At 37.2% G+C, this 13,964-nt stretch overlaps 1 protein-coding gene across 6 annotated transcripts in view; it reads right to left on the bottom strand.

The window, feature by feature from the left end:
* fbrsl1 (fibrosin-like 1) overlaps positions 1-13,964 on the bottom strand; it is a 494,424-nt gene that overhangs the window by 139,135 nt on the left and 341,325 nt on the right. For all 6 annotated transcript variants that reach the window (XM_039771449.1, XM_039771451.1, XM_039771450.1 and 3 more), the window contains exon 5: positions 4,779-4,808. In XM_039771449.1, the coding sequence (XP_039627383.1) occupies positions 4,779-4,808 (30 nt within the window). The remainder of the gene's footprint in view (positions 1-4,778; positions 4,809-13,964) is intronic.

Genomic DNA, 13,964 nt, shown 5'->3' with positions numbered 1-13,964 from the left:
CAAATAACAAAATGCAGACAGAACAAATACCACAAATAAAACACAAGAAATAGCCACAAACTAGCAATAAGTAAGCTAAATAAAATAAAGATCACTGCGCTAACAGAGCTCCAACTCTTGGGGCACACATTGGCCAGGCCATTAAGACACAGCATGGGACTGGCTCGTTCTATTGTTTGAAGTTGTGGGTCTATGTGCAGCAGGAACGTCTTTTTTGTATACCATATCTGTGCTGAAGCTTCACACTTTCTTATTCCATAAAGAAGAAAGAAAGAGACTGTAATAATTAATACTTTTTTGCACTGCCATTTTCCAGGAAAATATTTGGCAAATAAGGTCATTGGCGAACACAGCATGTTCGCTGTGAAAAACGTTTGGTGAATTTTGCCCATCAACGAGAAGACTGACATTGGTGAGATGTTTTTGCCTGAATGGTGGGCAGCATTAATATTGATGTACAATGGGGGTGTATATAATTTTGTTTGAATCAGCCTGTAATATGGTGTCTTATGCATAGTTCTTATAACTTCACTTCAACAAATAGATGTTGTGGCAATCACTAATTCCCACATCTTGTAAAGAGCATTAAGGGAAGAGTATAGAAATGTATGAAAAAGCACAAATATTCCCAGCACCCTTCAGTACACCCTAATTTAGAGTACCACACTACAGAGTGGTACAGTGGTGGGTCCAGTACAAGCAAACACTTTTGTATCCTACTGCTGCCCTTGTATAACTCAAGACTTACTTTACTAGTCCTATTTGTTAACACATGCCCAGGTGAAAGGTCAATGAACGGACCCCTACACTGCCTGTAAGGCATTATTACAAAATCATCAGTATTATAATAACCACCACAACAAAACCCTAAAATTATAACAATCCGTTTCATTTGTGAACTTTTTCCCCAAGAAAATATCAGAGGGAGCCAAAACTAATTGCAGTAGCATTGGGTACAAAGTAGAAACCAAAGTGAAGCCATAAATTGACCAAAAAAACTGTTTTTTGTTTCAAAGAGGAAATCTATGGAGATCATTTTACAAAGAAAAGATCTACAGCCTGAAATTCAAACAAGTACAAAAGGAGAAATAGACACAAAGGATAAGAGAAGACGTGTGGTAATATGTAAAAAGTAAAAAAGAGGAAAAGGTAAGCATCAGAAAGAGATATGGAGTGTATTTAAAGCACAAGACATACAGTAGATGACAGAAGATCATTTTGAAAGGAAGACGAAGCTAAGAATAGCTGGGTAGGCACTTCTGATGTTTTCTAAGAACAAAGGATGCCTTTTGTTTTGAATCAAAGAAAGTGACCAACTCTGAACAGAAGCAAAGACAGAAAAAAAGGATGTTATGTGTTATGGCAGGCTGTCAGAGTGAATAGCTGCAGAAAAGCTCAAGGGAACAGGGGCACTTGGCGCTTTGCCTTTAAACTCTTTTAGACACACTCGGCTGGCTGCATCATAGCTCAGTCAGAGCTGATATCTGATCTGTCGACTTGTCTTTATGTTGAAAAATGTTGAAGTTTTTATTGGTTCAGACATATCTCAATATGAATCGACAATTCTTTACAAAGAAAAGATGACTGACTGAAGCAGTGCATGCTGTTTTAAGCGGCAGTGTTATATTTAGGCATACAATCCTGTAAACATATTCAAATGGAGATGTTGCTCTATGCTGAGTGGTACCTTATTATTCAGACAAAAAAAATATCTTTAACATAACATTTTCAAATATACTTAAACTAATTCAGGGTCTTGGGGAATTCACAAAAATGTCTCAATTTATAATTGTTATAATATAATTTATAATATTATGTTATCTAGACTAAGGGGCTCATTTATACCAGTGGCAATACTTCTTTATAATACTTCACTGCGATTGTGGCTGCTCATAGTCAGAAGTTTTTGTTTCTTTTAAGTGATTCTTGAGTGCATTTGGTGGTGGTGGGGTTTGCTGTTTGTTATAACAGTGATGTATTTATTGAACTTCTAAAAAAGCTACATTTCCCCCTTGGTATAGATAAAGTGGTCTTTTATCTATATAAATACTAAATTCATATTTTCATCAATTAAAAGTTGGGACGCTACTTCCAACAAGAAAAAAAAGGTTTTTCTGTCTCTATATCGGAAAGCTCAAACAACTCAAGAACTTTTAAAGTTATCTGCATGAGAGAAAGCTCAAGTGAAGACTATTAAATTATATGCAAAGGGCAGTATAGTAAAGATCTCTAAAGCACAATGAGTTACAAACCAGAGAAGCACACAGCTCAGCATGCTGAAGCTGCAGCAGCTGATCAAAAGGATGCACACAGAACAAAAACAAAATTCTAACAAACAACCACAACAGAAAGCCGCACAAGGTGGAAAGAAGCACTGAGGCAAGCATTAACAGAGTTCAGTGGCAAGTAAGGACACCTCTACAATTACTTTGTATGGCATTTATTTATTATAGTGACTTCCAAAATCCATGCATTAACCATACAGCTCATTAAAGGAGAGTTTCTAAGATGTGTTGCTGTTGTTCCTTCAGTTCATTTCAGCTTTTAATTCCCATAAAAAGTCTGATAAAACCATGAATGGGAATTTAAAGACTGGGAGTCAGAATTGACTAGAAGCCTTTTTCTGAAATACTGACTGTAGCACAGGGCAGCCCAGGGCCCAGAGCACAAGGGGCCTATATTTATTATGCATTGGGACTGCTTTTGTAACAGGCTGTGCGGGAAAAGACAAAGTTATACATACAGCAGCAGTTATATCTGATTATTCCAGCCTCTGTGGTCTTAAACTGAACAAGCAAGAATGGAAAATGGATGAATGGATGGAACTGCAGTAATATCAACCATTAAAAACCGTTAAAAAAAATGACAGAAGAAAACAAATATTTAAAATCAGAAAGAGTGATTACAAGGTAGAGTTTTGCCAATTGGCTGTAACTCATACAACATACGTTAAGAATATGAGCACTACTGTATGTTAAACTGATAGATAACAATTTTTTTGTAATTACTGGGTTAAAATAAAAAAACAGAAAATTGTAACACTTGATGGTATTACTTGATAGTCGATTCAGTTGAATGTAAAAACAAGCTGAAATTTTGCATTCATTAATCTATGTATTTGTTGACTTTCTTCATCTATAGATTAAATGAAAGTGCCAATTTGAAGAAAAACTCAGAAATTCAGAAACTAGGAGGGAATGCAATCACTAGCAACGAGTAGCCACAGTATAATGAGTTTCACAATCCTCTGCTATTTAGAGACAACCAATACGAAAAGTACAATAGCAAAAACAAACATTAAGCAGATACACAGCATGTTTCTGAAAAAAGGCTGACATAGAGTACACTTCTAGCTGCACCCAAAAAGATGAAAAACGGTGGGATCAATTGACAAAATACAACACAAGTTTGTATAAATTTTAGAGGTAGTCTAATAAATAAAATGTTTTCATACAAGCAAATATTACTAAAATGAACTGATTAAACTTTTAGGAAAAAGTTCAAAATCAGAAATGTAGAAAAGAAGCTGGAAGCAAGTAAGGTAACCCAAAAAGACTTTTTTGCACAATTCAGTAATACAAGGTGGTGTGAGGAGGAGATAAGAGTGTAAAGGACTGCATATGAAAAATGAAGCATAGTAAAGCTTGCAGTAAACAGCTATTACTCTGAAATTTTCAGCAATGGAGAGGTCTTAGACATGTCAATGAATAAAAAGAACACTCAGATGTTTATAGCGAATACAGTACCACAGTACTAAAAACAAGCATGCCAACATTGTGGCAAAAGTCTGTTGAAGGACCTTTTTTGGCTTCAGTACGACTGGTCACAGGTCAATAAAGACATGTTTTGATGAGTTTGGCGTGGAGAAACTTGTGCAAATTGCACAGACCTCAGCCCTGTTAACACCCTGGGGATGAACTGGAATGCCGATTGCAAGGTAGGTCTTCTTGGACTCACAAATGCTGTTTGGGCTGAATGGGCACACTTTAAAATCTTATGGAAGGCTTCCCCAGAAGACTGGAGGCTGATACAGCCTTAAAGTCGTGGTGCGGCAACTCCAGATTAATGCCAATTGTTTGGGATTAGGATGTCCAACAAGCTCATATACATGTCATTAGTCAGGTGTCCACAAGTCTTTGGCTCTCTAGTGTATATTTGTTTTTGAAATAATGTTCATAGTTAGTAATAGGAGTTCTACTTAATCAATGCACCACTTTATCAATCTGCTGTGCTTGGGAAGCTAAAATTGTGTCTTTCCTCTTAATTGTGTCTTTCAGTCAGTTAAAATGTTTAGGAATTTGGCTAAAAGTGTCAAATCCGATGGCAGACATTAAGCCTCTTAATCTCTCTCACCTTTCCACTAAACATAGATTCCAAATATCTTTGTATGATTGTATTCACATCTTAAAAACACAGCCCTCCTTTACCGACTGGAAATCCAAAATCTGCAACGACTGTGTTATAGAGCAATGTCATTTGATGTTATCTGACACTAACCCTGCCTAGGTGAATATAATTAGGCGAACAGTGTTTAAAATAACGAACTGGAGCCACTGTAGATCTCTACTGTTTTTATACTCTGTGGCCGAAACATACTATAAAATATTAGATTACATGACCATCCTCTTGAAAAACACAAAACAAAGGAAGACAAAAACTATATTCAGGTATAAATATGACACCAGTGGGGGAAAAAAATCTTCTGAAAAGGAGGCAGCCATGATATTTCAAATTGAATATACAAAACACAGCCAAATAAAATTAGAGATACTCCTTACCTTGTCATCGATGTCACTTTCACTGTCACACTGAAATGACAAATAAAACACAAGAGTGTCACACAGTGAGGCATAGTGCAAGCTTCTCCTCACATTAATTCCTATACTGGCACAATTACTGAAATATTTAACTCTTAAGATGAGGGTGTGCTTGAAAGCAAATCCTCTGAACCAGGCACATGGACCATCAACTTAAAGAGACACTTTTATTGCAAATCTCTTAATCAAACCTTTCATTTTCTGCAACATATGAACCTCACCTGTTCCTTTGGTATAGACAGTGAGGGTGTGCTCACTCAATCACCTCCACTTCATTATATTTTAATACACCCATTTATTTACAAACATTATATTAATACAGAGCAGTGTCCAAAAGACCAATGCTGAATATAAAACAGCACACAATACACACTCAGGGTTATGTATACTGTATACTTGGAGAGTGTTTATCTTTCGATTCTTAAAGCACCTAAATATGATTTAAATAAACATTAATTTATTATGTATGCTATGAAGAGCATGCACAGAGCAGTACACATACTGATCAGCGACTACTCATTATTAAGAGAATTCAGTCTCAGCAGATTTTATCATTTTAGTGCATTTTAGAAAAATTCAGAGAAAGCAAACATGATTGGAGCACTAAAACAAAAGTAATGAATGTACAAATGAAGTACAATTATAAGAATTTATGTTTTTCATCTCCCCTATAACATACCCAGATAATCCTAATTCTTAAATAACAATAAATAAGAGATGTATGAATAAGGCCCCTTCATGCTGACCTATACAGTCTTCGAACTGTGCAGCCATCAGCATGTGACACTTCATCATTTTGTGTCCTACAGTCTTGAAATTTACAGGCAGCACAGCATGTAAGGAGCACTGAAGGAGTTATTCTGTGCACAAGCAACTCAAAAATATAATCTAAAACTAAAAATAGGGCATTTCCTATGGCTTAATAGCAAAAAAAAAAAAAAAGAATATCATCTGTCTGCTCCTACCATTCTGTGTAAGGCTTAGTAACTAGTTGGATTGGCAATTAAGTATTGTCAGAAACAGGCAGATTTTGTTAAGAATACACAATTACTTGAAACTGTATCTGGATCTTTTTTTTTTTTTTAACTTCACAATGTACTCACATTCTTTTTTAGTCAAATGCAAATAAGCAGCAAACGTATGGTGTTTAAGAAAACAAAAGCTTTCTGTTTCAACCCTCCACTGTGAAATTCTGCAACCCTGAGCAACTCACTAAGGCCAGTAGTCCAAGCTTTAAGATGACAAGAACACTCAGAAAAATCCAATATAGGTCCACTATACAAAATAATGCTCTTTCTTGTTCTTGTGTTATTTTCAGCTCTGGCACAACTCTTGAGTTTAGCTTAAAAGCTTAAATCTATACTCTCTGGAGAGTCTCCAGTCTAAAGTCTCAATTTGTTTTCTTTCCATTCCTATTTCTTGATCTAAATGAATGTAAATTTTACTTTACTTTTGCCTACCTACAGATCACCTGTTTTTGTCTCCACAATGTGACAATAAACTCTTTATTCTTTTGCTAGGTTTTAATCATATGCGAGTCAAAATTTCTTTTACGCTTGTGTTGCTACATACAAAACAAATGGTACCACAATAAGCACACTACCATGGTGGCACAGGAGATTAGAAAAAAATATCCACCAAATAGAGAGACCCACGCTGCCCAGGACAGAGCAAGTCAATCTGCCAGTGTGCAAAGGCATGGGCCATTGGCATAAATGAGGCCAAGATAATGGTTATAGGGGGTGGGGGTGGTTGTGCTGGCAAATGACCACAGGCTACAAACAGCTGCTAGTACAAGACGCCAACCTGGCAAAGCCGAGGACCAGTTTTCCATTCTAGGGTAATATCAGAGCAAAGTGACTGATGGCCAGCTCCTTCCATGTAAGCCTTTACAAGCAGAAAGTGGGAAGTTGAAGACTCAGCCCATTCAAGATATGACGGGCTTAGAGACACATCTAAGTTACTTTCAAACCTGGAAGCTCTGTAAACAAAAAAGAGTTGCCCTTAATTCTGGAATTTAGCTAGGAGTGCTTTTAAAGCAACCTCCATCCCACAGCCAAACTGACTCTAGGCATGAAGAAAAGAAAACAGGATCAAGTGGGAGAGTGATGGGAAAGAAGACAAAAGAACACAGTGGTTTAGTGGCATGCAGAAGTGGGCAAAAGTTCAGCCACTTAAGCCAGAAGGGCCAGCAGGTTTTTGCTTGTTTTGTACAATATAGGTTCTTTATATTTAAGTCTCTCTTGTGAACATTTCATCATTTTTTATATCTTAAATCTCGGTACATGTACAACAGAATAGCATCGATTTTATACATATATATATATATATATATATATATATATATATATATATATATATATATATATATATATATATATATATAAAGTAAGAGATTCAAACTATTTTAAGATACTATGCATGTGTAAATTGTGTTTCATGGACTGTGAGTCTGTCAAGACCTATGGAGGAGGTCACTTAAAGGGATATTAAGAATATAGTTTTCCAAGTTTGAATTCCTTGTGCTGCATGTTTGTTTATATTTTATGCTATTTTGACAACATCATTATTTGTGGTACAATCACGTTGGTTTCCAGATGTGTTCTTCCTTTTGCAGCACTGCTGGTGTACATGTGTCATGGTAGTTGCTGTGTTCTCTTAGATCAAATGATTCTAGATGTAACCTGTCCAAACTTCAAACAAAACAAACGCTCAAACCACATAAACAGATCTCTTCATTACAGTTCTTGTTCTGTCACTTAAAGGAATACTAAACCTAAAAATAACATTCAGTACATTTAACTTACATGTGCTTTGAAGTAATGGCCAAGAAAATGTTTTTTGTGTTCTCATAAAGAAAGCAAACAAATTTAAAAAAATCAGAAGTACTTATTTAAATAAAAAAAATAAATAAAAAATCAGGGCAGGTAATCAGAAGGAGATGTCAGTTCTATCAAACACTTTATTATCTCTGGTCTGAACGAAAACACAAGATTAAAATTGTTTTTGGTCACTACTGCACGCCAAGTGGGTTAAGTAACATAAATAACATAATTTGGGATGTCATATTCTTTTAATAACTAATTGACGAATTCCCTACTAATCCTTTGATTTCAGTTTCTGCTTTAGTAAGAACAACTTCTGACACTAGAAAAAACAAAGTTAGCAATCTTTTATTTTATGAAAACCTGTATTCATAGTACACAGAAAGCTGTTTGCTGTTCAGTCCTGAAAAAGTGTCGGTCAGGTGCAATCTCTTCTTGCACATATTTTGCAACATCTAAGTACACAACTGGCACTAAGAAGAACACCATTCGTCTAGGGAGACTCTTAACATAACCTGTCATAATTTGCCAAAATCAGAAGCTTAGGTTTAAATTATAGGCTTATCGGCCTACTTGATGTGCATAGACATTAAGGTTAAATCAGTGTGTTCCACAAGAGTGGCAGTAAAGCTATAAAACTATTAATCCTTGCTAGCAATAGGCATGCCATGTTAGCGAACATTTAGAACGGGATTCTCATTCTGTATGTGTATGACACAAAGCAAGCCTTATAAAGCAGTGACTGAGTCTGTCTAGCATCTTGTGAAGTCAGCAGTACTTGACAAGACACACACTACAGGACAACAAGCTGGAGTTAATTAATATTTAAGGAGCTGATCCCACTGCTGCCTTTACCTGACCAATCTTTAGTCACAAAATACAAAAGACAGGAAGCAGGGAAGCAAAACAGACTTCAGGAATTACTTCATACCTCTGCCTTTGTTCAGCAAAGCTTCTTCCCAAGTATACTTCTCTGAGGGACAATAAAACTCTGCTTAACCTAGCCTAATTATAGCACATACTGCGGAAAAAGAAAGTTTTAAATATAAATTGTATAAGGTGAAAGAATATCAAACTATAAGTGAAAATTAGAATGAGACAAACTGCAGCAAAAATGCATTCAGAAGAAAGAAAGCACATTCCTGGCAAAAGAGGGGCCTCAAAGTGACTGAGAAGTTTCCGTAACAACATTTTTGCACTTTTTTTTTTTTTAGAACTTTACTCCCTTTCAACGCTAAGAACAAGAGAAGGAAGTGGTTCAAAAGAATGACAGGCTTTGTGAGTGTGTGGTGGGTCTAAACTTGTAATTAAGTGACAAGACAAGCAAGTGCACCCAGGCCACTTCATTATGGAACCTCCGCTCCTTTCTTCAGAATCCAGTGAATGGATGATGTTAAGTCAAGAGATGGCAGCCCCTCCTGTAAAGTGTGCATGAGTGTGACAATTTGTGTGTGTGTGTATATGGAAAGAACTGGTATTTCAAAAGAAAGTGACAACAGAAGGGAAGAGAGTACTCAATCTCTCACCTCCCACACTACCGTGCTTATGAAAATGAAGGATTTAGAGCTTGTCAAAATAAAAAAGCTTAAAGATGTCTTTTTTTTGTACAGATGGTAAAAGACACTTGTTGAAATCTGTGTGGAGAAGACAAAAGACCATCAGCCTGGGTCATTCACATCCTTAAGTGTGAATTCCACTACAGACACATTAATAAAAGAGATGAGATGCCTAACTGACAGAGGAGGTGATGTGGTGTGTTCAATCCCTGCTCTGATTGTTGATTTGTCAATTCAAAACAAGCCTGCATATTTCAATCATAGCATGTTTCCATTGTCTGAAGACAATGGCCAGTCACACACAGTTATAATAATGCCTTAAATTCTGTGTTAGCTGTTGGAAGCATTTGGTGCTGCTTTACTGTATATACAAAAGGTAGTTGTGAAGCCTATGTAGTCACATGTTTACAGCTAGGGTATTTTTATTTTTTAACCATCACCAGTACCATTGTCAATATTTGCCCCTATAAATGAATGTTCTATATTTACAGTATACTACAGAATAACCAGCAGTCAATTAAATATCATGAAAGTCTAAGCCATAGGGTTGTGTTCATTTATTAGAATGAAAACACATTTAACCTAAAGATTTAACATGCCATATGTAAGGCTGCACAAGGCTCTCTTGGCAATTTGAAGCTGCAACAGTGTATTTTCAATAAAGTGTAACTCTAACTTTTTGCATATCGGCTTATTTTACAATATAAACTTTGAAGTAAACTTAGTAAAGTAAAATTAGATTTTTGAGGATTTCTTTTCCAACTTGAATTACTGAGCAATGAATTAAGTGAGTGTTCTCGTGATTTCAGTTCACATGAACAGGACTTTGTGCTGTTTACGTCACCATACTCTTACAACGTTGAGAATGCACCTGGGAATATCCAAGTGGAATTGACTAAACTGCAGTCAGATTCTATTCTGAAGACAAAATACAACTAAGTATGTGTGCCAAGCTTTTATGCTTACCTGTCACCCTCGTATGCACATATCCGTAAGTTGGCATCGAGAATACTGTCTATGTTTGGAAGCACTTACCTTTATGAGCAATTGTTTTCATTAATGAAAGCTACCTAAACCCCACATCGCTCAAGACTTACTGCCGAGCACCGTTCATCCCTCATAAAAGTTTCAGCTGCACAAGATTTCAAGCCTGATATTGACGAACTGGTTACTAAAAAGAGATGCCAAGTGTCAGGACAAAAGAAATAGATCTCACACTGTAAGACTCCTATATAAGGACCTAGCTAAGAGGCTAAGACTCTAATTGTACACTGTTGTACAGAGATTGTATGGAAATAAATTGCTTTTCTTTAAACTTTAAGTGTTACATTTTTTAAAGTTTTCAGTATTGGAAATAAAGCTACAGTAACGTTGTATAATAGTATAATAGCATTTGTTTCAGTACGGCCCGCTGACGCATGTATGGCAGTCGAAGCAGCCCACCAATGGTAGTGAGTTTGACATGCCTGGTTTATAGCATAGCCACCTTAAATCAGTGTACTTTGCTGTCCCTCTCACAGTTCATCTCTCATATTCATAGGATACCCAGCTAGAGATCGCATTTGTGAAAACTGCTACAGTAGAATTCTTACAATTCAGGGAGTGAAAATTTCTGCTTTTGGCCCAACTGCAGTCAATGTATGTCATATGTGTCCGTCCTCATCTATAGCACAGACTGTTTTCGTTTTCTACAAGGAGGAATGTGATGTGTTTCCACTTATTTGGATCACTTTCCTTTGTTGTAGGTGGCATATGTCTGGCCACCATCTGGCGTCTGATGCTACATCTTGTAAAATCCATATTTTGTGTGTCAGTAGATGGGCCTGCTTCCACGTCTTTGTGGACATTGTTGCGGATGGCAAAAGTACTGCTCTCCATTTGCTATGAGGAACAAGGAGGAAAAAATACCAACCAGTGTTGAGAGTAAAAAGTTTTTCCTGCAATAGGGCAAGACATTTTAACTATTTTGTATGTGTAGGTATCAACATTGTCTTACTGATTTAAATTTTTTTTTCCCCTGAGTCTGTGCCTGTGAATGGAAGTAAATGGTAATACATTTGAAAGGCAGGCTGGGAGTACCCATTGAGGAACTGCTGTGTTTATATTCAAATAAAATATAAAAGCCATCAATCAGTGGGCAGCTCATTTAGCTCTCTATTTCTGGGGGGTGAGTTCGCTTATAGTTCATAAAGCACCTAATGCGATTATGATGTCTGACTGTGTGTCTGCAAGAAACAACTCACCTCCCAGGTGACAAATTTTGTGGAAATTTGACATACATATTCTTTAAAGAAATCTGTCAGGAAAGTTACATTTATGTTGAGATATCTCAGAGTTTGCTGCACAAATTACATTGTTACATTAAGGATAATTTGCAATCAAGTCTATTTTAAAACAGTGATGCATTCTGTGCAATTTTAATTATGATTTAGGTTATGGTTTCAAATTTATCTAGAGAGAGATCATTTTGACTGGTGTATTTTGTATATTTTTCTCTTTTGCTTGTCCCACAGATGCTCCTATCAGCAAACCTGATCCCCAATACAACTTACTCAAAATCCAGGAGAGCAGTGCACTTTAACCATACCTCTGCAACAGCAGCTCACTTCTCCTGAAGGGAATTATGTGACCACTGTTCAGTATTTACAGTGAAAACAGCCACATGGCTACATAATCTGCACATTATAATGATTCAATGTTCCTCTGACACTTTACACCAAAGCTCCTGATCCACTCTTCATGATGGGCTGTTGCAGCCAACAGTTTTACCTGGAGACCTCAACCAAATTTTTAACTCTCTATTTAGGAATGTTATCTATACTAATAAAAGGCAAAGCCCTCACTCACTCACTCACTCACTCACTCACTCACTCACTCACTCACTGACTCATCACTAATTCTCCAACTTCCCGTGTGGGTGGAAGGCTGAAATTTGGCAGGTTCATTCCTTACAGCTTCCTTACAAAAGTTGGGCAGGTTTTATATCGAAATTCTACACGTAATGGTCATAACTGGAAGCAGTTTTTCTCCATTTACTGTAATGGAGATGAGCTTCAACGCCGGGGCGGAGTTTCGTGTGACATCATCACGCCTCCCACGTAATCACGCAGTACATAGAAAACCAGGAAGACCTGAAAAAAGCGCTGAAGAAAACATGCATTATATAATTGAGAAGGCAGCGAAACAATAAGAAGCGAGCGAGTGACATATACAACCATATTCATGAGTTCTGCTACCTCGGAAACAAAGCACGATGTAAACCTACACTTTAAAGTAAGTTCATAGACAGGCTGCCGCAGGCGTTTGTAATTTAGTGCCTGCCCATATAAGGCCGTCCGTCAGCGGCAATCCAATAGCAAACTGCCACGGGTAAATATTCACGGGTTAAGGACTGTGCTTATGGAGAGGAAGATGAGATGGTCAGGGTGGTGTTTGACACAAACTCAGCGAAACTGCGAGAGAAAGTTTTAAGTGCCAGGACTAAGGTAACATTAAATACAGCCATGGACATAGCAGGAGATGGCACCAGTACAGCTGGGAACCTTCGATGCATGTACACCGAGTGGCTCACGTGAACTGACGCAGTGCACAGATAAAAGGCAACAGTTCCAAAGAGCTGAACAAAACCGAATTACACAATTGAAAAGGCAGCAAAAATATGAAGCGCCTCATACATACAAGCATATTCATAAATCCAACTACTGCGGAAACAAAGCACACGTTGGAAAAAGTCAATGTCCCGCTAAAGGAAGACAGTGTAAAAAAAACCCGTGCATGCAGTGTGTCAGGTCTCAGATAAAGAAGAAGACGAGCTGTTTATTGATGCAGTAAGAAACGAATCGATGAATGAAACCTGTCATCTTTACAACGATTGACAAACACGGAATGTAACATGAACACAACACATCCTACAAATATGAACCTGATTGAAAGAAATAATGATAATCAAATCCTTGATGACAGCAACACTCAGTAACACTCACAAAACAAATACTGTATATTGACAGTCATGTTACGTTATTTTTAAAATGTTCCCTTTTCTTTTCTAGCTTTTTAACACACTACTTCTCGCTGCATACGCGGGCACCACCTTAGTTTGAGAAGAAGTCTGAAAAAATATGAGGTTAACACAGAAAAACATCACCAATTCAAGCTTTATGAATAATCGATTCGCCATCAATAATTGTTTTGGTAAAGCCATCCTCCTTCCATTTTATAATTTTTCCGCCAATAGCCATGATTAAATGAACGGTAAATAAAGTAAGAGCAAAGCGAGGGTGACTTATTTAGGCAGGCATATATATGACAGCAACACTCATGACAATGTCAATCATGTTACGTTATTATTAAAATGTTTCCTTTTCTTTTTCATTACTTCTTTAACACACTACTTCTCCCTGCGGCGCGGTATTTTGCTATATATATAATATATGAATGACCTCCAAAGAGCACTGAGACTTTTGATATCATGAACGTGTCTGCAAAAACTGTGGTCTCCTGCCCAGCAAAAGTCGAACAGCCAGCGCGTGCATAGCTGTGCCGGCCTTTGAGACGCTGACTGCGCTTCTGCCTTAAGTCAAAGTGAGCACTTTTAATTTTTTTCATCCTCCCCCTGCGCTATAGCCCAGACAAGTGCAAACACGGGACCCCTTTTCTACACCACGGAAAAATAATATTAAGGCGATTCACACTTTCTTTTGCACGTATACGATGATCCTCACCTCGGATTATGAAGACACGCACACGAGTGGAGGACTGACAGTGCC

The sequence above is a fragment of the Polypterus senegalus genome, chromosome 12 (genome assembly GCF_016835505.1).
Source record: "Polypterus senegalus isolate Bchr_013 chromosome 12, ASM1683550v1, whole genome shotgun sequence".
NCBI classification, from domain to species: domain Eukaryota; kingdom Metazoa; phylum Chordata; class Cladistia; order Polypteriformes; family Polypteridae; genus Polypterus; species Polypterus senegalus.
This window is presented reverse-complemented; position numbering and strand designations above follow the sequence as displayed.